At 36.6% G+C, this 27,190-nt stretch overlaps 1 protein-coding gene across 1 annotated transcript in view; it reads right to left on the bottom strand.

Moving 5' to 3' along the window:
- Positions 1 to 27,190, bottom strand: part of DENND1A (DENN domain containing 1A) — a 225,181-nt gene that overhangs the window by 123,491 nt on the left and 74,500 nt on the right. Inside the window, exons 6-8 of the mRNA XM_009280582.2 lie at positions 4,903 to 4,972; positions 3,685 to 3,765; positions 1,431 to 1,484 (exon numbers count right to left, since the gene is read on the bottom strand). Coding sequence (XP_009278857.1) covers positions 1,431 to 1,484; positions 3,685 to 3,765; positions 4,903 to 4,972 — 205 coding nt within the window. The remainder of the gene's footprint in view (positions 1 to 1,430; positions 1,485 to 3,684; positions 3,766 to 4,902; positions 4,973 to 27,190) is intronic.

Raw genomic sequence — 27,190 nt, 5'->3', positions numbered from 1 at the left:
ATTGGAACAGGCTGCCCAGGGAAGTGGTTGAGTCACCATCCCTGGAAGTATTTAAAAGACGTGTAGATGAGGTGCTTAGGGACATGGTTTAGTGGACATGGTGGTGTTGGGTTGACGGTTGGACTCAATGATCTTAGAGGTCTTTTCCAACCTTAATGATTCTATGATTCTATTAAAAACAACATATTGTATTGAAACATTTTTTCAAATAAAATTAATTTCAAACCAGTACGTTATCTCTCCAGCAGGTCCCAACAATTACTTCCCGAGTTTAGTTTTTAGTCTCAGTTTCATGTTGTACTCAAAGTCCATACCTCAAGAAAATCAACATAACTATGTAAACAGTGTGAGGTCAGCAAGGGGAGAACAAAACATCAATCTGAATGCAGAAGAAAGAAAACTGCTTCTTTAGTAGTGAAATTATTAAGTTTCTTTTCAAACAGCAGTTCTTTGGAACTTATGAGAAGAGAACAGACCCTGATTCAAGTTAGCTAATAAAGGTGAAATACCTCAAGGGATTCTTGTCTTCTTTTTGATATAAATTAAAGCCTTGGTAAAATGGATGAAATTCCTTTCTATCGTAATCCTGCATTTTTATGTAAAGGATGACTCTTGTAGTACTCACTCAAATGGCAATCACAAAACTGCCTTAAGATTACTTTCAAGAATTTTTCATAGGCTTATTGTAATGAGTGAATTTTCACACAAATAAACTCCATCATTGTTCTCTGAAACGCCACCATACTGTTACATACAGTTACCAAACCACTGTTCTTTCCCAATTTTGAGTAGCCTAAAACTATAGATGTGTATTTTAAATTTCCTCACTTAGAACCAAGAAATCATGGAATGTTAACAGTAAGTAATAATAGATTGGTGATAATAATAAAAGATTTATAGTTTTTAAATAAATATCTTGACTTACAGCTTAAGATAATTATGCTGTCAATTTCCTGTTCATTTGGTATCTTTTCTTAACCAATTTTGAGTAGCCTAAAACTATAGATGTGTATTTTAAATTTCCTCACTTAGAACCAAGAAATCATGGAATGTTAACAGTAAGTAATAATAGATTGGTGATAATAATAAAAGCTTTATAGTTTTTAAATAAATATCTTGACTTACAGCTTAAGATAATTATGCTGTCAATTTCCTGTTCATTTGGTATCTTTTCTGAATTAAAATGGCAAACGTTAAATTCTACTGTTATGTTGTACTTCAAAAGGCCTCATGTACTTTTGCAGTTAGCAATGCAATGTTTTCTGCCCAATACTTACTATAAATTAACCATCTAAAGTTTATTTCAACATCTAGCAATATTTTACAGAATATAATCTATTACTATGCCAAACAGAGGTAACAATTGTTATCTGTTTTGCTGCTGACATTAAACAGAAATGGTAAAGTGCACGGTCCTCTACAGTACTCACATTTTCAGGTATACTAGGAAGCTCTCTGATGTCAGGCACAGTAAAGTATGAGTGCTAAAAAAGAGCAAATATTGATTATTGCAATATTGTCAAAAGCAATCTAAATTTATTGCTTGGTATTAGTAACAGCAGTAATAGCAGTTGCTCAGCTAAGTAAAAATGACAGAACATTTGTTACCAACTACCAGTATGACTTCTTTGTCATGGATTTTAACAGCTGGATTCTCAGATCACACATGCAATATGAAATGCATTAAGATAGAAAGTATCAAATGCTCCTGAAAAGTTATATTACATTTTTTTGTTCTTCAGAGACGCTGATACAGACAGACTCACACAATGTATGACATATGCCAAGGAAACTCCAAGGCAGGCTATAATTCAAGCCATCTTTCCACAGCCCACTGCAGGTTGCATGACAGACTACAGGAAACAACAGCAAGCAGGTCCTTTTCTGACTTACAGCATCAGTAAGTTTCATTCAAGACCATGGTGAAGTTACAGAAATTTACTGAGAAATACTTCCTAAAGTTTTATGCCTACTTACCTGAAAAATATTACTAAAGTTCTAGGTCACTTTTATACGCCTTAAAAAACACATTTTGAAAGACTATATTGGTCTCGCAATTTCATAATCCATTGTATTGTTACATTTTTTTAATTGTCTGCGTTCCAAGAGACCAGGTTCACTCTAGTTCCCAATCTGACTGTGCACGACTTGCACGATTCTTGGTTAGGGCTTTTGGAAAGGAGAGGAGAGAATGCGACTAAACTGCTTTTGTAAATCAGTGTTGTATACAATTTGTATTATTTTTAAGATATTCACCATTTGTCTTAGGGTTACTTATTAATTACTTGCTGAAGCTTTAAAGGCTGTTATATTCTTGGCATAGTTCCACAATTAGCACAATTTTCTTGTATATATATCTCAGACATTTCAGTGCTTCATGAACAGTCTATAACCCGAAATAGCAAGCGGGTATAACAGCTACACTGAATATAGACACTAACTGTATTAACACAAATTTTTGCTTTTTGATATATCACTGTTTTAGTTTGGTCAAAAAGATGCAATGCAAAGATACAGGAATAGTATATGCACTGTATCAGATATAGGAACCTCACCCCGACCCCAAAACAGGCTTGTAAATAGCCAAAATAAAATGCGTAAAGACACCACAGCTAACAGTCCCTTGGCTGCTTTTTTATATCCTTTCTTGCTTCATCGCCCATGAAATGTCTGAGACAAGGGGGGACTGGCAGCATTCCTTGAAACCACTGGTGTGAAAAAACTGAAATATCCCAACTGATCATTGCCTTTTGAGACAGCTCGTCCCCTTAAACAGAAATGCTGTTCAAAAAAGAGATAGCCTCAAGAGGACTGGGACATTTCTACTGCCAGCTGGTGACCTAGCAAGGCCAAACAACTGTTACCTGTCGACTGACATTACAGGGTGAAGTGATGAGAGTAAGCTGCTTGTTGCCAAAAAGGACTTTAGAAGGAGTAGTAAAGGAAATGAGAGGGAGAAGAGAACTGTGGCTGCACACACCACTAGTTTCCACGTGGACTCTAAATGACTAACTGGCAACATGCAGCAATGTGCATCTTAAGTATTTTTCCACTACAGCCTGGAACACAAGGTTGTTCTGCAAAAATTAATTTGAAGACAAAAACCCCAAAAGACTAAATTCAAAATAGAATCCCATCAATAAAACCCCACATCTATTCTTTCAGTGTTCTTTGGTTAATTTTCTCACAAGATATAAAAAATAAATAAATCCTTTTTTGTGTGAGTTTTTTTCTTGGGGGGAGGAAGAGGAGAAGGAATCAGAAAATGTGATAAACAGTTAATACTCAAAACGCTGCGATGACAGGTACGTGACTGTTTGCTGTCCAGTCTTGTCCCCCTTGCATACTTGCAAGACCTAGGAGTTCTGCAGAAGTGTGGGCAATAAACGTCATGTTGCTGCTCTGTGACCTCTCACAGGTCACAGATGATATGGTGAGAAATTTCCACAGGGAATATACACAATCTTCCTCCAATCAAAGAACAGCATTTCAAAGACATTTGAGGTTAAGGAAAGGGAAACAGAGGGCCCCAAATGTGAAAAGGGGAATTTCACAGCTCTGTGTCCTCACAGGAAAACAACATCTGTGTACCAAGTTCCAAAAAGGGGAATTGCTTTTGACATTCCTCTATTATACGTAATGAAAATTAAACACCTTAGTTTACATCTCTCCTGCTTCACTTACCACTCCAAGATGAACAGAGGTTCCTGGCTCAGGGATAGTAAGTTTATGAAATGTTTCTAGGAGCTCACTCCTTTGACTATCCTGAAATAAGAAGGAGAAAAGAGAAAAAAAAAAAAAAGGAATACTAAGTAGGCATTGCTATAACAAGCTAAACTCCAAGACAGAAGGGCAATGTTTGTGGAATTGCAAGTGTAAAAAAAAATGTGAAAATAGATTTATACATTAGACTATGAACAGAAATAAATGTAGTTTCGTCTAACAGCTGGGTTTTATAACATGATTTTTTAGAAGACTTTTTTTTTCATATGTATTTCTACATATTTCTGCAACCTACTGAGTCACCAACCTATGCACTACATAGTTACTCAGCTCAGAGCAAGCCGGTTTTCACTGCAAGTTCTTTAGAACAACTCATTAGCTTAGGGTAAAGCCAAATGTATTTAATCCATCTAGATGAAGATGTGATCCTAAGTGCTTCTACCTCAAATGCGAATGATTCCGACATGCAAAATACATTATTACCACAAAATGGTAATAAATCAAAGCAGTAACATAACAGGGAAGATTATACTTGTAATATTTTAAATACTTGAAACTAGGCTAGGCGTTGCAATCATATATGTGATTTCTCTGTATCATGAATTATCATTTATAAACCCAGAAGCAAATTTTAATGGCTTAGTTCACATTTTTTCACTGTCTCAAGACTGAATTTTACTTTGTTTTGCTTTAAAAGCAAAACAGCATCTGAAGGGCTTAGGCTAGTTGATGCTATGTGGGTAAGCATTTTGCATCAGTAAGCTTAGTTCTACACTAACTTTACATGAGAAGTAAACTTGGATAAGACATCTGTCAAAGATTCATGAAACACTGCAACACGGGAATTGCATGGATGTGCTGAATACAGTTCAGGTAATCAAAAAGTCTACACAGTATGGATGATTGCAGGGAAACCATTAACTTGTGTTGGATCCACAGTCACATTCCTGGACTTTATCTTTTCCAAAAAATAATTTAAAAGTGTATTTATTTTTCCACAAGCACTTGCCAGGCATTCAGCTTGGCTGAATATGATCTTCTATATTACTGCATCATACAGATTAATAATTCACATGGTCATCTCTGATATAAGCACTTCTTAAAACAGCTTGTTTTCATCCTCTCTCCCTCATTTGATATCAGGGCAGGGAAAGAAGGGCTAGTACTTCAGAGTATTACCTGTCCTTTTGCTGAATAATCTGCCAAGACATTGAGCAGCTTATAAAAGACTTCAAACCATGGAAGGTAACTAAAAAAAAAAAAAAAGAAAAAGCATACATTTAACTTGCTAAATCTCAGGCAATTAATCCAAGATTGCTGGCCTTTATATAGATCCATCCTAACAACAGCCTCCACTAGACATGACACTTTGTAAATATCTGTTAGGAAAGCCACATGAGACCTTCCTTCCATTTGAAGGAGAACACTGCCAGAAGGTTGAAGCATCCCTTTCCTTTGAGGACTGAGCTTCAGTATTTACTCTTCCCCAGCATTTCCAGCCACCTGTGGGCACTAAACATCAAACGTAGCACCAGCTGCAAACAAACTCGGGTATCAGGCAGGCCAGTGGTGGGAGCTCACCTTCCTTCTCACCCTGTACAGAACAAACGTACAATCCAATGGAAGTTTTTAATCTGTACGATAAATGTACACTAAAGTATCTATGTTCACGTATGGTGGAACATTTTTAATCATAATTATTTCCCAAAGTACATGTTAAATAACTAGTCTTCTGTACAGCTGCTGAGAGCCCTAGTAAACTGAAGACAGACAGTTGTTTTGGTTTTGAATCCTGATACAACTGGATTTTTTAAACTGCATAACCAGTATCTCATTTTCAACTGTTGTCAAATCTTATTCCACATCCTGTATCATTGTATTTAGCCCGGCCCTTAGTTAAGTCAAATAGAAACTTTACCTTTAGTAAATTTGTACTCAACTTACAGAAGTAATAAAGAAACAAAATTAAAAGACAAACATGCAGAGAAATCACACCTTTTTCATTTACATTACACTTCCATTCCATAAAATAAGACAGACAGCTAAGATGTTACTTTTCACTACAGAATGCTTTGGAATGATTTTATGCCCTATTTTCATGACACAGTTCTTTATTTCAATTCCTTTTTAAATACCGGCAAGGAATTTCCCCTCAGCTGCAGCGAATAGGAAAGCAAGTTTATGTGACGCACAAACTGCTTCTCTTAATCACAGATGCTTTCTGAAGCAAATGGATTCTATTTTGATATAGTTAGACAGGATTTAAAGTTTTTATAAAATATGACTACATCCTGACAACTATAAAGAATTGAGTGCCCCATGGTTCCTAACTGTACAGCTTTCGGTAATAAATGAAGTGAGAAGCTATATATGAGACAGATAAAGTGAATGGCACTCCATCATTAACATTTGTTTGAAGCCTGCAAATGCTACTGTAAAATGTAAGTAGCTTATCAAAATATACTGATAAGCAACTTAACTTTTCATGTTATATGACAGTATTATCATTTAAATTAATATGCTCTAAGCATCTTTACAAACTATGTATTAGAATAGAGCAGAAAGACAATTACCACTTTAAACAGCATTTAAGTTTGGCATTATATTGTAAACAATCAAGAAGGATTAGTTAGAAGATAAGTTTCTTTCTTTCTGTTTAGTTAAATAAACTTCAGCAGAGTTAAAAGCCATTACAAGAGTAACAAGAAATCCTCTCAAAACATATCTGCTAAGTAGAGATTAAGAACCTGGTAAACAAATCCTTGCAAGGCATCTATCAAAAGAGTTTGAAAAGACAGAAAACCAAGAAGGCAGAAAGCTCCCTGACAGTATGAAACCAAAACTTATTTCAGGAAGGCATATTTAAAGTTCTACTTAATTGCTCAGAGACCTTGCTGGAAAACTACATTTACAGAATTAAAATGAGAATCTTTTAAAATATTATTGTGTTTATAATATGTGTGTCAGTATAAAAGCAATAAACAAAAGCAAGTTACCTCAGCTTCTAGTTTGCCAGAGCTGCACTTCATTTACAGCCCCAAAGCCTGTGAGTGAGGACAGACCAGGTTCTCGGCACCGTTTGCAACAAGGGGTGCATGTACCCAACAGGGACAATGCTGAGCTCTGAAACCAAGGTCAGGTTGTGTTCCTTCTTCAGAGATTTACTTATCTGTCCTGTCGGGGGCCTGTTTGTTCACAGCTAAACCTTACCTCACTACAGATTCAAGGGAGTTTTCTTTATTACTGCAATACACCAAACATGACAAATCTGTAGGTTCTATCCGTGAGAATAATCCATCCAAATCCAATTTTAATTCTTTCGCTCAGCACCTAGAAAACAGCTTCTATGATTCTAATAAAAATAACCCAGATAAAGTCTCATATTCACACAATGTTGAAAATCAGCAAACCCTCCATACAGCAAAAGGGAAGGTATAACCCTATTTCTGTTATACTTGCTCATTCCTTGTTGGCTTTCCCTTTTCTCTTTACTATTATCGTATAATGAACTTCATTATTGCCCTTTGTTTAACACTAACTCTTCCTTATTTTAATCCATGTTTTCCAAATAATGGTTTAGCATCTCAGCATAACCACTTCTTTTTCTTATTTTAAGAATAACTTTCCATTTTGAGGAGATAAGCTTCATAGTTTTGAAGTTGAGGAAATTAGCGGATATTTGAAGCAGACCTCAACACAACACAATACACGGGGATCTGTGTAGCTCTTGCTCTAGAGAGGTGCAAGACAAGATAAAACAAACAAACCCACCACAATTAGCATCTCAGCATAACCACTTCTTTTTCTTATTTTAAGAATAACTTTCCATTTTGAGGAGATAAGCTTCATAGTTTTGAAGTTGAGGAAATTAGCGGATATTTGAAGCAGACCTCAACACAACACAATACACGGGGATCTGTGTAGCTCTTGCTCTAGAGAGGTGCAAGACAAGATAAAACAAACAAACCCACCACAAAATTGCATAAATTATGTGTTCAATCTCAGTTCAATTTTCACCTCCCTCCTTTGTCACTGCAGAATTCAGGATCTCTCTCATCCTGAAAGCTTTGGATACATTAGAAAACTAATTTATCCTGCCATCTTCAATACTTTCGCTTCATCGCTTATTCCATGTGTTTACTACTCAAGAGTGAAACAGTTCTGTTTCTATTAGACCAAACTGTGACCACCTAATATTGTGTGTGTGTGTGTGTGTGTGTGTGTGTGAAATACCAAGAAATACAGTTAGCTAAATTTGTTTCTAGATCTCTGCCAAAAGGAAAAAATAAAAAAGAGGTGGATTTTTTCTTACAAAAAGCAAATCCTCGAGGCAGCCTTTAAACACCCCCTCCAAAGAAACAGAGGTTGAATTTATAACCAAAAACTTTCTGTACCACATGCAACTTAAGTAGCACAACTGGTAGCACTACAGAAGATTTATGGCTTATGACTTGCTCATATTTAATTTGTAACCAAACACTTCCCCTTCCTCTTAGCTACCTTAGAACTTTTGATTAACTCTTGTTTTCACAGGTCATAGGTTAAACAAAGGAAGGGAAGCGCTCTGGAGTGAAATTGCCCAGAGCACCATAGCATGCGAGCACATGCACGCGTGCACATACACACACACCCACCCCCCTTCAAGCAACATCAAAAAAGCGATAGACTAGAGATTCTTCAAGGGAGTTGAAGTTCAAAGACTCCAATAAGCATAAATCAGATTGTGGTTGAAGAGTAAACAAAAATAAAAGGGCAATCTGAAATTTTAATTTTTTTTTAATTTTACACCCATTTTCAGTCTCCTCACAGACTTGTATACACACTTATAGTGACATATTTGCCAGAAATCACGAGAATCAAATCAAAGCCTAATCAAATTAGGCTTCTTCAAGCTGAGAGATCAGTTTAGCACTCTGCTTTTCTCTCCCTCTGAACCTTCAGTGTGCGATGCAGTCTGAGTGCTGGAGACAGGCCAGTCTGACGGGAAACAAATATGAGCACAGGAAAACTGCTTATTATGCTACATAAGGTCTGCACAAACTCTACTGCACAAGTTGCACAGTACCTTATTCAGTAACTCATATGTCATCACCTTTTTAGTGCACTCCTTGAAAATACAAAACATCATTAGTTACATGTGTCATAGCAATTAGGGTCAGTCAAACCGTTAAGACAACAGCACTGCATTGCAGCTTGTAAATACAAATGCTTCCAAAATGTAGCGTTTAAAGAACAGTGGTGCAAAAACAACTGACAAGCCAGGCTGAGACAACAGGAAAGATATAAAAATAAGCAAATTAGCATGATAACAAACCCCAGCAATCCCTGTGGGTAGGGTGTTTGCAGTTATGAAGAGGTTCACCTTTAATGGAGTACACTTGCAACAAGAAGTAGAGGCTTTTGTACTCTGACTCCACAGCAAGCTGAGGGGGATGGGGGAAGGCAGAAGGATGCAGATGACCGGTGCACCAGCAGCTGCAAAAGGTACAACGCGCCAGCCAGCACTGCTCTCACAAGTCCAATCTATACTTCAAAAGTTACACTGAACAGAAAATGTCATCACCCAATATTAGCTGCTACACAGATGAAAATGCTGTACTGCAGTCAATTTAGCTTTGAATTTTTCAACATATTAATCCACTTGTGCGCTTTAACATACGAAAGGAAAAAACTACTCTCTCACAGCAGCACATGTGAGGTCACATTTTCTGACCTCCAGAAAGGACTGCAACCAAAATTGGAGAATATTAAGCTAGCCGTTTTGAAATGAAGCGACTGCATTTATACGCACATATATATACACATGTACACACACAACCCATGCTTGTATGCACACATACGTGTGCATATTGTCATTCCACAGCAAGAAGGATGCAGTAAGAGATGGCCCAATAGAACTTCCTTTAGTGATACTAAGTTGCCAACAGCAATGAAATTAGGCAGAAAAGTGGATTTCCAGGATCCTCCTACTCTCATTAAACACTTAATATGAAAGCTTTTATTTTTTTTTTTTTTTTTTTTTTTTTTTTTTTTTTTTTTTTTTTTTTTTTTTTTTTTAATAATTAAAAAGAAATCCCCCCTCCAGCTGACTCACACTAGGGAACATTAATTGAAACTAACACTTCAAATTTAGCCAGGTCAAATAGTACCTATGGATATAAAGCAGAAAGGCCACAGTAGCACACCAAAAAATGACACCTCATTTTAGTCTATTACTGGTCCAAGCCCTCTTCTAGCCTGTTTGACATGGGCAATTTTGGAAACAAAATTTCAGTATCTACAGCCACAAACATAAGTTAGCCTACGGCAGTAACTATACAAGAAGGCACTGCAGATCTCCCTGCACTGCTCTTTTATCCAGTCTACCATGCAATTATCCAGTTTTGGATTTCAAATGAAGGCAAACTTCTCCCTTTAAAAACACCTTAGCTTACTGGAAGATTTAAGGATCATGCTTCATAACTTTAGTACTGTGCTTTGGCTACTGTCCTATGTAAAACAAGTGGCTCATTGATAATAACTTATGGGACTTCAAGCTGCACAAACACGAGAGCTACTGTTTTATCTCCATCAGAATATAACGATTAGCTTCCAGCAAACACAAAAGCCGAGAAAGTATATACAAAACCAAGATGACAGCTCTATTATAGTGATTACCTATATGTAAAGACATGTAACTAATTTAGTTAAATGGAATTGTCCAACAGTAAATAAGAAAATGCAACATCTCTAAGAATAGCAAATGGGAAATCTTTGAGCAACATATCTACACTGGCATCCAGTTGATTTCTTTATCAAGTAAAAGATGCCTTCCTCAGGAAAAAACAGCTGTTTCTTATCCAGTTCTGAAGCACTACTAATGAATAGAGGTTTTGATAATAAGTATACTTTCTTTGAAATGTGAAAATTTCACCATTATCACTTCTTTTGATATTTTTTGAGTGCTCATTAGAATGAAGGAGAGTCATAAGTTATAGCATGTACCACTCTAAACCACTGTAGATATCTCAGGAATACCACGTACATCCAAGGTCAAGTGTAAAGAGAGGCTGGGCAAACAGGCAAACATGGTATAGAACTAGGAATTTTACTTACTGTTAGAAAAGTAAATCTCCAATGAAGTCAACTTAAAAAGAAAGAGATTTTCCAGTATTGGTTGTAACAGACAACTGTGAAGGAGGAAGCAATAGCAAGATAACCAAAGTGTGCAAGAGCATTGTGAAAGCTGAACTCATCAAAATAAACTCCCATGGAACACTAAAGAGTTTGGAAGTGTATTGAGAACTTTGGCAGCAGAAATGCTACATGTTCTAGCGTAGCAGCAGCAAACCCCAGTGGCAAGGGGTACCTTTTAAAATTATTTATGAGTATTTGCTAATTACCATAGCAACTGTTTATAAAACTAATTTTTAACATTGACAGCTCCAGCATTCAATTTTACTAGTGTGCTGACACCATTAAAAAGCAAAGCAAACACTTCTGGAAAAGTACCTGTAGTACCTTTGGTTTCCTCTGAACCCTACAAAAGATGAGTACCACCTTAGTTCACACAATTTCTACAGAGGACCTGAACAACTTCCAGTCCATATATAAGCAGAACTGCATTTTTGTACATGTATCTTTGTCATTTGAAATCAATGAGACTGAGTAACCAGTCTAACATCAACATATTTAATGCAGCATCTCCCAATAGACTGAGTTGTAAGCACACATAACTTTTATTCCTTCCATTCACACAGATCAGAAGTGGAATTTTTAACATGTATTTATTTATAACACATACTATATATTTTGATAACAGCATAACCAACTGCCATCTCCCTTGCAAAACAGAGCAGTCATTTCCATTTTACAGATGGGCATACTTCTCTGTAGTGACAGGCTTACAAAATCTGTCTCTATTAGCCAGCATTGGAGTCGAGGAGTTCCTGAATTTTGACCTTTTGCTCAGTACAATAATCTACAGTGGCCCAGATTACTTAATTCTGTCAATAATGAGCTTGGCTCTTTTATAAACCATAGTGTGCATCATCACTAACTTCACTGGAAATATTCCTGATTGACAAAAGTGTAAGGAAGCGGAAATTCAGGCCAAGCATTTCTTCTGCCAGCACAACTTGTGCATGTATCAATAAAACACACTGGTGTTTCAGTTCATGGACTCTGAATAATTAATTCAAAACATAGATGACCTGGTACTTAGTTGTGGCAGTGAAATCACTACGAAGCCCAGCAGGTTCTTATGTGTCAAAGCGTTGGTCTAATGAGTGAAAGACCTTTTCTTGCATGGTCACAGTCATATGATGTGAGTGACTTGTATCAATAGATGTAGGTACACCTCATTCTCTACATCCACTGCAAGCAACATCACTGTTCCAAACTTGAAATCCTTAGGAGAGTAATATGCAAGATCAAAATCTTACTTAAGATTCAGCAAATTGAAAAAAGATGGGGTTTATCATTACTGTTATTATTACTACTATTATTAATTTCAACGTATTGACCCAATGAATGTTCCTGGTAAAGCAGAACCTACGTATTCCGATTCAAGACACTTATCAATACCTGCAGGACAAATGACAGATCCTTGCATCCGGAACTCAGAAGGCATCTCTGTGGATAATTCCACCACCACCATGTTTGAAAGAAAACGAGTATGGAAAATATATCAAAAATTACTACAGGTTCTTGGAGGCTATTTATCTTAAGACTTCTTGTATTTAAAAATAAAACCCTGCAATTTATACTTAAAAACAATACTGGTTCTTTCCATCCTCCTGCACCTGGTAACTAATGATACTTCTCCCAGACAGCATTGTTGCATTATTCCTAATGTTAGCAATCATATTCTACTTTAAGTTAATAATGATGATTACAGATTCTGATGATGAACTAAGTTACGTTTGCCAGTCACCATGCTCTTCAGTGGTTTTACGCAGACACAATTTTAAATAGCAAAAGCATGGCCATCAAAACACTTTTTCCTTCCCTTCATTAAAAATGTGAATTTCCCTTTTTAATTATTTTTAAATTCCACCTTAATTTTTAACAGCTAAGACTATATTAAATGACTTAACTACATATTTTTAAAAATAATCCTTTCTCCTCTCCTCCAGAGAGAGCTGAGTCTTCATATGCCTATTATTTTCCTTGCAGTAGTACACTATTAATTTTTTTTTTCCCCCACCTTCCTTTCTTTCCCCCACCCAATGTTTCCAGCATTTTTACAAAATGCATTTGAAAGAACCAAGGCATCTCGGGGCTCATTTGGGAATTTCCGTAGGCTAAATTCCCAGTTCAGCCACTTACGTGTTCCAGTGTCTTCCTCTACACCTTATGGAACTCAGTACATCATTATTCTCTCTTCTAGACTCATTCTATTGACACATTCTCACACTTGTAAGCTTTAACACATACACACATACCCACAAATCTCCATAGCAACATCTGTGCATGTTGATGAGATGCAGGCTTACCTTCCACAGGATCAGCCAACAGCCTTTTTTGAACATCAGCTTTTATTTTTTTGTATTTCAAAGTTTTGCCTCTGCATTAGACCTCAATCGATTGTCAGTGCCTCTGCCATTGTAGAGAGCCATCCAAATCCTTTCCTTTTCTTGCTCTCACAGGATTTCTTTCCTTTTTGCATTTTCCCCAATTTTGTTATAAACTTTCCTTTGATTATTACCCATGAGTGATCTTTCCATGATTCCATGAGATTCAGTTAAAAGTTTTGTAGCTTAAGCACGTGACTCATGTACATATTTTAGAGGTATTTAACCCCACAGAACTGGCTCACATGGAACTTGTGCATCTCGTCTTATGGAGCGTCTTAATATTATATAATTGTCAATAGAAAGTGCTTACTTTGGTGACTTGCCACTGTGTATTAATAATAAAAGTCAATTAAAACATTCCCTTTCCTGTTTTTCTACCCAGTGTGACCAAGTATAAGCAGTTACAGCAAGTCTCAGTCGCACAAAGGCTCCCAAGTTCACTAAATACCACTATTGAACCCAACCACTCCCCAAACAACCACAGTGGCTCTTGAAACAGAGCACCAGCGTCTCTCACAAAAGACAGCTCAAAGGAGCTGAATACATCCCTTTAACAACCTGATGCCAGAAAACTGTAACAAAGAGATTTATGATGTAACAATTTAACATTTTAGTCAAGCTAAAAAGTGCAAGGGCAGCTTGAGATAACCATTCCAAGGGTCTTTTGTTACTGTGCTAACATCTAATTGGGACATTGCAAATGGAACTGAAGTCTGAGTTTGACAAAGCTGTCACCCTTTCTTGGATTCTTTGTGGTCACTCTAAAACCTTGGGGGGAAAAAAAAAGTCCAGTGCAGCTGCACTGTGGAATTTATGTAAATAAAACGAATTCAGAAGAACTTTAGCATTACAGCATGCAACATCACGAAGCATCTATCAACCCAGCACACAGTAATCTCCCCTGCATCTCGCAGGAGCCCTCTGTGAAGGAAGAAAACAATGTAATTTTACAGTCTGAAAAAGAAACAGCTTTTCCATGAAAACCATGCCTTGAACTTTCACTGAAAAACAGTTTATACAAAAAGAAATTGTGTTTTAAGAACCTGGAGCATTACACTTCAGACTGGAAAATAGGAATACCACACCTTCCAGCTTATAGGTCCATGCATAACATCCTACATTCTGTACGAAGAAACTGTACATTCACAGATACATAAACACAGGCATAATTTAGAATGTACAAAATTTTAAATATCTTCAACAGTCAAGCTTTTTTCTTGTGAATTACCTATCACTGCAAAATTTAAGAAAGTTTATTGAATTTTGTGATAGAATATTTTGTGTTTAATTTATTTCAGAAATATCTTTAAAGTCTGTTCTGTTGTTGAGGACTTTCTGTTTTCCCCCTGGTAGATCACTCCTTTTTAAAAATCAAAGATTTTTAACTTCTAACACACAAGTTATTCAAACCATTGGGAAAACGTGCCAAGTGATACTTCTCCAGTTATTCCACACAGAGAAAAGAGAAAGGAATTCATTTAAGAGACAGAACCTAGGGTCTGCTGAAACAAAATGCAAAACTGTAAGTAGATTTTGGAGAGTACATACATCTCTAAAGCCTGGGGCACAGGCTGACGACAGAAGAAAAGAACTGTGCAATTTGATCAGCTTTACAACAGTGCAAGCCCTTCTACACAAGGCTTTTATGGAGTAAAAAGCTGCAGTTCTTACTGTACCCAGCTAATATAAGCATGTAGGACCAGGTATATCTCCCTTCTCAAATTCAGCATGCTAAGATGATTAACTCCAGAAGATCAAGAGCATTATCTTAAAAAAAAAAAAAAAAAATTTACATGTTTTTTAGTAGATGTAAAATTAAATGGGAAGCCCCATAAACTCCCAAACACAATCATAAGGTGTCGTCCCTTTTCAGAAGAGAAAGTTTTAAATCTTTGGGTTTTTTTTAGTTTAAGACCAAGAAGAAACTTCTCAAGCATTTTCAAGAGCAAAGGACTGAAGTAGTGACATGAAATAAAGGTACATAAAGAAAAAAGTTTGCATTTACAAGGCAAACACTGACAATTATGTCTTTATTCTCTTATTAAAACCACAGGCAAAGAATATCCCATAAAGCATACTTGGTGAGAAGATGGGTATACTGAAGTGCTTGACGGTTTATAGTAAGATTTATGAAGTGCAACAAAAGAGCCTCGGAGTTAAAAAGACAACAATTATGTTCCACTTAAGGCCAATAGGAATACATTGAACAACGTTTTTACTTGGCCAGGGTTAAGTAAAATGCTCTAATTAACAAATAAGAAGAGGGCAGAGAACAGCCTTAAACTGAGAAAAGTTACAGATGATGTTGGCACTAAATTTCCTGGACATTAAAAAAATTGGTTATGAAGTAGTTAGAGCAGTTTGGCACATGGGGCTTGATTTTTAAAAAGTAGACAGCATGAGAGCCTAAAGATCACCACTGAGGTGACAATACAGAGAAAGGATTCCAAAGGCTTAGCTTGTCAAGGAACCTCTCTTCTCAAACCATGTTTAAAAGCACACATGAAAGTGCTGGAAGAGAGAATTCTGGATGTGGCAGACAATCAGAGATCCCACTAGGTTTGAGACATCTGGCATCAGTTGAAATCCATCACATTTCATTTGGGGATCAAAGACTACTCTTAAGTCTATCACAGGTTGAAATAGTAGATCCTGAACAGCCTTTTCATCCCAATGCAAATTAACCCTTTTTCCTTGACCAGAGAAACAGCTCCTTTTCATTACAGACTCCAATCATATGTGCTTGTTGAGCTATGCCCTCTAGTACTAAGTTTGAGCTGAAATTTCAGTAGAATTATGAGCTTTTTATTATAAATCAAAAGTGCTTCCTATCAGCAAAAGGCACAATGTGTTACGGCACACTGCTGCAGTGAGCTCCGAAAGCCGTGGGACTTTGACATATTTTGCATTACAATCTGTAATGCCATAAATTCCTGAAGAGAAGAAAAATTTTACACAGCTCTATGTTCAAGAGCCACACTGAAAGGCTGGTAAGGACTTTTGCTCAGCTACTGAAGAAATTTGCCACGTATTTAAAAGTTGAAGCATCAGGTGTGTTTTCTATAACCTCTGTCTCTCCCAGGGTCTTTTATTCTTGAACCAGTTTTTTTTCTACCCATATATTTTGGATTAGTCATTAGCCATCAACCTATGTCAAAGGCTAAGGAGGAAAAAAAAAAAGCCTGAGTCCCAAAAACTCTGAGTTAAGAAACTCAGAGTGTAACAAATACAGCTCAAGACACCCACATCATGACTGTAACAGGTTCAGAGGGTAAGTGACTCCCAACTGACCAACACATTCCACCTCTAGAGCAACTGACTTCATGTAAGGCCAATGCCCATCTCACAGGAAGAACAACTCACTAGGACATGAAGTTATATTTAGAGTAGAATAATCAGAACTGTCAGATCAATATTTAAGGAAAGTAAGTATCAATTAGCTGAATCATAGGAGGAAGGCCAAGATTTTCACTGGCTAATCACACTGTCACATGAGAGAGAGAGAGAATTGCCTTCCGAGCCACAGAAAGGAATATCTACTTAGTAAAAGCATGGCACATGGTAAATAACTCATAGATCAGTACCATAAGCTGATTCTCCAGAAAAAGCTTGGAGAATCATATCAATAAATACAAGCAAAGGTTTAATAAGAGGCAAACACTTTAGGATCAAGACAGCAAATATCCCATTTCTGAATAGACAGGGGAGATGTATACTGAGAAAAACTGATCAGCCCAGGCTGTTTTTTCTTTTTTTATCCAAGAGCATTATATCATTCCAACACCAAAAAGCAAAGCTGGATAATGCAGCTTCATACCTGTGTGTGTTCATAAGACAATGTTCTAGGATGCTATGCTGATTCTTTGCATTTTGGTAAATTAAATACAGAGAAAATTTCAGCAACAAAGAGAGAGAAGAAATCAATTATATGTACCCCTCTTCTGGAATATTCTCCAAACCACTTTTGTTTCCTATTGGCAAGAAACAAACTTAAGTGCAGCAAGGTCTTTTATAGTTCCCTTGCACAGGGAGGGAACTTCATTACTGTGAAGAAATATTTACACGTTCAGTGGTAGTACGCATGCCTCCTAATAATAAGCAAAGTTTGGTCCCCAAGTCAGTTGGTAGCAAGTCATAAAAATTAAACTCAAATCTGACCACAGCTGAAAGAGCCAAGTGAGAAATTCATGATTATTTCAGTGCTGTGGTGGTACTTGGAATTCATAATTTGGGAACGCAAGAAACTGGGCTAGTCACGTAAGAATCACTTTACTTACAGCAAATAAGCCTTTGTAGTACAAGATAGGAACGCAGTCCTTGAATTGAAGACTAGAAAGATCAAGTCAGAGAGTCTTATATTTGATTGCAGGTTGTCTATGACTACAGTGCACAATGTTTTAGGATTGACAACAAACATTTAGATGCAGAAATAAGCATATGAACTGATAGTACTTGACTCTTCACCTGCAGAAACGTCACTGATGAACCTGATCAACAGACTTCCTGAAAACGTGACACACAAATTAACAGAAAAGACTCTCTGTCCCTTTACCTGTCTAGAGGGCACAATTTTTATTTATGAGACTTCTTGTCTAACAATCAGTTTAAGCAAATTATTAAAATAGGAGGTTGCCCACAATCATTTTATTCTCTCAATACTCAAGCTGGTGCTCCAACACCAATTAATTCTAAAACACACTGAGGCAAGTTACCATTAAGTAAATAATACTTGTATTGTATAGTTTGGAGAAAGATCTGTCCCTTATCAAGCATGCTGATGAACAGCCGGGGTTACAAATTAAGGTTTTAATTTCAGATCCATGTACAATCCAGATAACACTGCCTCTATGAAGCCATATAAAGCCTTTCTCCTATTATTACAGTGTGGCTGAATCACATTTTCTATTGAAACAATACGCAGAAGTCAACTCATGCAGCTTTTCTCAGCAGTTCTACCTCTCAGAACAGCCCCTGCTTCTCCCAATTACCACTGCATAACCTGAGGGCTTCTGCCACATCTTGATTTTGAAGGAGGAAGTTGCCATGTAATCTTGTTGGGGGAATGTTATATACATCCGTCAGCAAGTACAGGTTGGTCTCATTCCTGACAGATGCATTTTGTAAGCCTTCAGACAGCAACCCAAAAGTGATCAATTTGTGGAAGAGAAGATCTATCCATCTTGTACTTTAACTACTTCCTCCCTACTTTTTTGATGCCAGGGAAGCGGGCATTCCCCAAGGTGATGCGCTAATTCATTTTGTATTAGCACTAAAATGGAAGTTTCCAAGGCAGTCAGCCAGGGCCAAAGGTAATAAAAAGTGACATGATTTAATTACTTCTGTTACAGTTGTTCAGCAACTAAAGAAGGTGTGACATGAAGCCCTAATTAATTAAGTAAAATTGGTTTCTGGTGAGTAGGCAAGACCAGTGAACTAGCTGGACTAGAATGCAGTATTCTTAGCTTTATCCAATTCCACCAGTAGCAATACATTAGTATTACTAACACTTGACATTTTTTGTTGTGATCCTTCCCATCGATATTTTACAGAAGTGTTTTGACTTGCAGTCAAGATTAAAGCTTTTGCAAAATCTGCAATAAACTTCCTTTGACACACCTTCACTTCTCTTTGAATTCACTACAAGCCAGTTAAATTAGCAGTGCCCTGGATTGGTAAGGTAGAGGGAAGAGGAGAAGGAAGCGGGTTTTTTGTTTGTTTTAAGGGATCCTGGGTCTCTGAGAAGGATAGCATTGAGAAAGATCAAAGAGGTAGAAGTCATAACTAACTTTATATTGTGTATTTACTCTTTATATTCTGAAAGCAAATACTGTTCTTGTTTCACATACCAAAACAACAATAAAAACAAAACAGCAAGACAATAGCACAGAACTGATACTTTCACTACACCAATATCATAATTTTTAGTCCAACAGGGAATATTCAGAATGAATGGCACTTAGCACTGCTATAAAAATTACCTGGAGTTTGTTCAGTTAAATCAATTGACAGTTCCAATCGAGGACTGTTACATGACAGCAGCTGTTCCATCTGAAATCTAATCTCTGGTCTTACACAAGAGGATTTTTTTTTTTTTTTTTTTAAAGTTACTTATTTTGGCAAGAATTACCTTAAGGTATAAGGGAGAAAAAAAAAAGACGACCAAACATCATGCATGGAATATTATAAATGACAGCTAAAATCTTATGTGGTCTACCTTTCTTCTTCAACCCAGGTATCAATGATGCATCTTTTACCTGTCCATCCTTACCCTCTAGCTCTTTCCTAAAAACATCGTGAGGATTCATTTCTCACTTCTGCACATATTCCTCACACTATTCATTTTGGCCTTTGCTTTTACTATTCAAAAAATAATAATAAAGTAATAATTAAAAGTTTCCAACACAAATGCTCTGCTATCTTATAGCAGTGCTCCGAAGTAAACATACTTGTGCCTCTGAGTGCACTTCCATGAACGCAACATCCATGAATTCAGATCCCCAATTTTACTGCTGCTATGATTAAAAGCAGCAGGCAGCAGCCTGGGATGAAACAAGAACAAAGGACTGTCAGCAGAGAAGAGACTTTCGGATAACAGCCCTGCATTAGTTTATACAGTCAACAGCTTCAGGAAATGTACAGAGTAACTCAAAGCTGCGGGAAACTCAGTCTAGGACAGCAGAAGTTTCTTTCCCTTGCCCCTGCACATCTCATCACAGTTTTCAGAGTCAGCAAGTGAAAATTTCTACTAAAAGGAGAAACAAAAAACCCCACAACATAGCACCCCTTCCCCCACAAGGGAACTATTTAGAGTTCTAGGTTCTAAATGTCTGAGGCTTGGAATAGTTGCAATATTACCTTACTAGATTAAATAAATTGTCACATGTTTAAATATACAGCACAGACTACTTGTGCTTTGGACTCTACAGGCGAGACAAACTAGCAACATCTTTAACTTAGAACAATCGCCTAGATCTAAAGTAGGTTTCATTATAGCTAATGAAGTGAAACACGCACCTTCAAAGGATTCATCTGGCCTCCTCAGCTTGTAGTTAGTGTGAATGTGAATCACACTCTGGAGCCTTCTCCTAGTTCAATCAATTTCTAGTTTTCCTGTAAATATTATGACCAACAAGACCTGTGAAAGTCTGTGCATGACTTATTGCCACCTTTGGAAAAAAAAAACATGAATCGTTTACATCCCCAAGCATTCCTAGGTGAAGGTGGTAAACTCTGTGCATTAAAAAGCTTGCAATGCCAGGACTGCTATAACTTGTGGAGCTGTACAAACAAGTTTAGAAATTTTCTTTAAGGATACAAACTTTAAAAACACAGAGGACTACAAGCATTTAGGATAACTGTAATCAGAGCAAGAATTCTACTTTGACCAGAATTGGAAGAGTTGACAAATAGCCCAGATGTAGAAACAGCTCATTCTGGAAAGCATTAATCCACTCCTGTAGACTGGAGAGCTTGGGAGACACCACCTCCTTATTAACATCATTAGAATGCAGGTTCCCCAAACCTGTTGCTGCATGCCTTAAAGCATTTCCATATTCACGTTTCTTTCCCTGTCCTCCCTATCTCCGCTCTATGATCCCTTGTTCTTGCATGGCTTGTGACACTGCAGTATGATTTAGCCCTAGCAGTATGTGCAAGAGAAGTGTGCGAGGAAGCCTATGCTGAGAGTGCTTCACTTCCAGCTCAGGATCAATAGAAAGTGAGACGTAGCAAGAAGAGAAACACATTAAGAGTTTAACTGAAATGCACATTTCTCTATTACATGATTTTGCACTTGAGAGCGACAATGCTTTTTCTTAACACCACTGTTGCAACAGTGCTTTGTAACAAACTTCCTTCGGCTACACAGCAGCAGCGCTCCATTGGTGCAGGTTCTAGAGTGAGATTTGGAAGCATTTTGCTATTACGTTCCTCATAATTCAAACTCTGTTTTGTGTCTGTCTTTATAGGTCATTGTTGGCCAGATGGAAAATATTAAGGAAAAAGGATTGCAACTAAATCAATCGGCTGTAGTCTGCTGCCAAAAGGCCCCAGGCTAACTACAAGCAGATTTGCAAGCAGGCTCTGCTCCGTTACAATCTGAGATCTGGCACATCCTTTGCCCTGACTAACAGCAGGAGGGCACAGGGCCAGCTGAGAGCAGCTACTGTGCCAAACAGACTGTGCAGGTCTTACTGCTTGAATGCTTCCACAGAAAAGGAGAATCGATGGGACTCTTTTGTAAACAACTCCCTGTACTTTCTGGCTGCTACTAACTTCAAAAGTGGTATAACTTTATCTCACTACAAAATTAATGCAAGTACACAGCTCAGACTTGTTACCAAAATCAACATGTAGAGAAATAAATACCAGTGTTAAAGGATAACACTTAAACTTTCGACTAAGAATAATGATGTCTATATACACATATATAGTGAAAAACAAAATCAAAATGTCTTTTCTCCAATGCCAAGCACCGACTAGGTACCATTAAAAAATGGCTGAAGAGTAGCCAAATAAAGTATTCATATTAATATTCTTTGGAACCTCTTATTTACAAGTAAGAAGGGACTAAAGTTTGGTTATTGAAAATTTGACTTTTAATGTTTATTTCTAATATAAATACTTCCCAGGAGATACCTTTTTTTTCTGTACAGCTCACGTATGCAGTTACCAATCAGCAGGTCCAGTTTATCTAGGAAGTTCATTGGGAAAAAAAGTATTTTCCTAATATTAACCAACTAGCCTCTTACGCATTCAACATTTTATTCCAGACGCCTATGCCTGCAGTACCTGCCCCAACTGCACCAGATCAGGTATGGCTTTACTGATTTTCCTTAAGCATGTTACCAACAACTCGGGGGGGAGAGAGAGGAGCAGACTGGTTGGAGCTAACATTTGATAGTATTTTATAACAGTAGGATTTCTTTTTCTTTTGGCAATCAAGACCAAACCACGTAAATAATTTGTTTCCAGTGAATAGTAACAGAAAAATTGATAGAAACAGGGGAACTTCTGTTTCAAACATCACCAGCAGATCACATACAATAAAGCATGTGCAGCAAAGACTTCACATCCCCTATTCCAACCATAAGGCATGTGTCACCAGTGAACAGAAAACAAGAATGAAGGTGTGCATGACAAGGCAGAATAAAAGCCAAGAATGCAAATACCGGATCTCTCAATTCATTTAAAAGTAGTGTAACCAGTGTCCTTCCATTACCTAGAAAGATGTTTCTCTCTTTCAGAACATTTGTCCTTACAGAAAAATCCAGAGTTCAGAACTTATAACTTTTTTATCTTTTCTAAATCTTTTTCCTGTTGCATTTAGTATTCAAATTTTAATTCATTTATATTGACATCATCAGGTAATTTTCACCTATGACTAGAGGACTCAGCATGAATTGGTAACATTTGGGAAATGTACATAAAAGTGAAACAAAAAAGGTAAAAAAGACTGGAAAACAGAAAAAGTACCTCTTTATGATGGATTTATTTTGCTACTATGAAGAATTACATAAATAGAATTTAACACAGTAAGCATACTGTACTGTATTTAAGAAAAATGAAGCCTAGAAATATGAAACCTTACTCCAGTCCTGTCTATTTCTGCTGAGCCATACATGGAACTTGCCATTCCTGTGTCTGTGATTATGAGGTGTGCGGATTAGCAAGGTTCTACTGTATTTAAGTTTCAACAAAAATATTTAAACGAATTCAACCATGCTTTAAAACTTCAAGCTCAGCTAGCAAAGCCTTTAACAGACCTACTGACACCACAATGAAAACTCCAAAGCTTTTCACTCAGTGTCATTTAATATATTCCCTATTGACTTGTTATTTATCAACTACATCTAGCTGAAAATACGAATTCATTATTTATGAGTTCAGTGGAATCGACTCCTTTCAATGTCGGTCTTAAAACTCAAAACATCAAAATGCATTTCTATTGCTACAACTATGATGTTGCATACAATTTCAAAGAAAAAAAAACAATTAAGAGGAAAACCCACGACAACTGTACACATTTTTCACATATTAATAAAACAGAAAATACAAGCCTCAAACAGAATCACCTGGATCCTTTAAGACTTGGGTTTGTGACACTGCTCTTTAGACAGACATTTATATACGAAAATACATAAAAACCTCTTGTATTTTTGTACACGTACACACAGATGAATGCACATTCTTATGAAATACATACACACAACATATTGATTATGAATGACCTCAAACATTATTAATCATGCCAATAAGAGCACCAAGAAAAACTAGGAATAAACTTCAATAGAAGCTTTTTAATGATGGGACAGAAAAAATGCATTATCACATGCTTTTAATTTTTTAAGTCTATTTTAATAAGTGTATTTTATTCAGTGTTAGAGAAGATACAGTTTCAGAAAGCTAATATAGCTTGAGAGACACTTCAAAATTTATTTAAAGATACTTGAGTAAGATAAGATACTAAGACAACCATACAGGCTTTCTGAAATTAGTTTCTAGAGTCTAAAAAATGTTTAATGGCAGAGATGAAAATAGAAGACAACAAATGAGCAGATGTAATACAAAATTTTATTCCTCTTTTCCTGGAACAATATTTTTAAATAGCTCATCTCTATCTTGTAAAACTTGTAAAGACAATGAAGAAAAAACACAGGAAGTTTGGAAAAACTGTACTGGAAACAGTGTATCAGAAAGAAGAAACACAAAGCAGATAGCTAAATTTAATTGATGTCAAGCTCTCTTTTCACTAGGTTCATCACTTTTCCATATATATACAGACAAGTAACTGAAAATAAAAGCCAGTGGCTGTTTAAGCAAATCAGCAGGGGTAAAAACCCTAAACTTTTAAGATGTAAACTGTTTTATAAACATGTCAAGTTAAAGCAAAATGCCTGCAACTACAGGAGACCCCTTCCAACCCTGCATACTACATTCATGGCGTTCTCACATTTTCTAAGCCACTTTCGTCAATTTCCTGTCATACACAGAAGAGGAAGTCGAACTGTTTTGCTACAGTTAAAGCTTGTAAGAAACCAGAATTTCTGTGAAAGAAGGTCAGAGTCTAGCTACAAGTCTTGCCTGCCCTCTCTTCTTTTCTCTGTAAGGTCCGTGCAAAGGAACTGAGAAATGTCTGCATCTTCAGCTCTCACTTACATTCAATGCATGTGTTGAAGCCACTGCTAAAAAAATAATAATAATTAAAAAATCTCCGAAGGCGGCAGACAGAGGCTCAATAACAACATTTTTATTAGGTACAATTTTGTTGTACTGTTGAATCAGAGAGATCCAATTTCTCATGATTTATACATGTATTTTTTGTGGCCTTCACCAATGTCTAACAGAACCAGTTTGCTATTTTCTTTCATCTCCGAAGCATTTTAAGAAGTACAGGGATTCCAGGGTTGATACACCACAAGGACCAAACAGATTGTCCAAAAAGTGTTCCATATCATTTCCAGCCATTACCAAACATCTTTTTGGAAGGCTTGAAGTATCATATAGATACACATGGAAGCAAAACATTGATCTTGCTTGTTACCATTTTATACAACATACAACTATAGTAAATCCTCATAAAATAAAGTCTGGACTTTTTTCTTATTTAATTAGGCAGTAATATTTCTCTGTGTCCACACAGAAGCCTAACAGCAAAAAGGGGAAGGGAAGAAATCAGGTTAAAGATAGAGAGAGATATAGAGGGGGGGTTTTGTTTGTTTGTTTTTTAAAAGATCTCTCTGCTCTGGGGTTATGTACAGTCATTACTTGCAGCCTAGACTAGTAATTACAGCTTTAAATCAGCAAAAGAAATTCTTCCTCTGTTGTAGGAAAGCCTAGTTTCATTATCAGTTCTCTTCCTCTCCTTTCAAACAAGTGGATTATATGTAAACTTTTTAAAAAAAGTAATTATAAAATAAAATGACAAATAGTTAAAAGCACTAATCTCATGCAGGCTACAATGAACTAAGTATAACCTAACCTTACCAAGAAAAAGCACCCAAAATCTATTTTACTCAGCTTGCCAGAATAAAAATACTTAAGGTAATGGTCATGAGACTGCACATTCATTGCATCTGTCACAAATGAAAACTGGGTACAGAACTCAGCAGTCCTGGTACCATGATGTTCTCTGTGCTAGTTCCCTTCTCCATCTTCCAATTCACTCCAAGATATTAAAATTAAAGTTTGAGTTGTCTACATGTATCAATGGCAAGACTGGGGAGGGGGGGAGGGGGATGCAACACAAACAAACAAAACACCCAAAACCCAGTAATTGCTCTTCTTGAAATCAACACCTGTGAATAGCAACCAGGCAAAAAACCACCCATGTACAACCCACAAGTGGGAAAACGGCAAAAGCTTAAACTATAGTTCAGTATTACATCTTCCTCAAAGCAGCATGCAGCCAGATAGAGGGCTTTTTTTTCTGCTGTGCAATAAATTAAAAAAAAAACACCAAAAAAACCCCAGTAGTCTAACTACTTTCTTACCAGGCACAAAATAGACTTCCTATTAATTTACTTCTATGTATGCAAAGGAAAAATGCAAAGCATGAAGAAACTGTAAATCAGGTAAGAATTTTTAGTTAATGAGAAGAATTCTAAGACTCAGTCTTCCCATATATCAGACTACTACTAAATACATTAAATTATTTGTCGTTAATGTGATAGTCTGTATACTCCACAGAAGAAAATTCCTATTAACACTAGTTCAAAGCACACATTACAAATCTGTGCTTTTTTAATGTTCCAACTTTCATCCAGATAAAGTGAGAATGGGATGTCCTTCGTTCTTCATCTGCAAATACTCCTTCACAAACAACAGCTACAGAACATTTTAGAACAACAACAAAAATAACCAATCTTTCTAATTAAACTATTTAATAATTCCCATCGGTTATTAAAGAATTTCTATAGGCTCAAGCTTTTATTGAGCTGAATTACTCCAACCTAACTCACTAACGAACAAAATGCTCCATACGCAGGAAGGCAGCAAAGTCAGTTCTGGAAAAGTAGGTGGAACCCAGTGAAACTCTATTTCAGCTGATCAGGAATTAGTTCAGTAGGAAGTCCAGCTCTCTGAGGCTACAAAAACCAGCACATGAATTCAAAGAGGATGATAAAGACTAAGAAAAGGGTGAGAACCTTATGCCTTCAGTGGAAGAGGATGGCTACAAGGGGGAAGCAGCTTCCAATTTGTTCCACCACCTTTCCTCTCCATCTCTAGAAAACAAGTCATTATTGGTTAATATTGCACTGTCCTTGGGAGAAACGGGGTTGATTCACCTTTGCATCTACTATTTTCTTCTTTAAAGAAAACCCATGAAAGATATTCCAAGACATATCAGCCTTACATAGTGTGCACTTTTACAAAATCAAGCTTTTAAGAAATACCTGAATCAAAACTGTAATATTTGGGTGTTTCAACAGTGCAGGTTGTTCAAAGGATATTGAATCAGTGGGACTTTATCCCTCAGTGGAGAAACAGCATAAAGTTTCATTGTAAATCAATTAAGGATATCTAATCTCAGTTCACCATCTATCTGCTCAATGATTCTCCATGAAGATTACTTTGTTTTGCACACTTTTTTCCCCCCCACTTAAAATTAATAAAAATTTGTATTCTCCTTCCCGCATCCCATTTTGTACCTATTCTTATCACCAGATATACATAGTAGCAACATAACGTACTAATGTGATGGTACCTCTTACTTCAAAAGTACAATTTAAGTCAGGTAAGCCTTCATGCAGGCCAAATAATGAATCCTACCACAGAATCAGCTGAAGACACACAAAACCCATTAAGTGGAAAAACTTGTAAAGAAGTGAGTGCACAAGAAGGTTTTGCAAATTAAGCCTTTTATAGTGGGATAATCAGATTTTTAAGCTCTATACAGCCACATTTTAAAA

Source organism: Aptenodytes forsteri, unplaced genomic scaffold (genome assembly GCF_000699145.1).
Source record: "Aptenodytes forsteri isolate BGI_AS27 unplaced genomic scaffold, ASM69914v1 Scaffold68, whole genome shotgun sequence".
NCBI classification, from domain to species: Eukaryota; Metazoa; Chordata; class Aves; order Sphenisciformes; family Spheniscidae; genus Aptenodytes; species Aptenodytes forsteri.
This window is presented reverse-complemented; position numbering and strand designations above follow the sequence as displayed.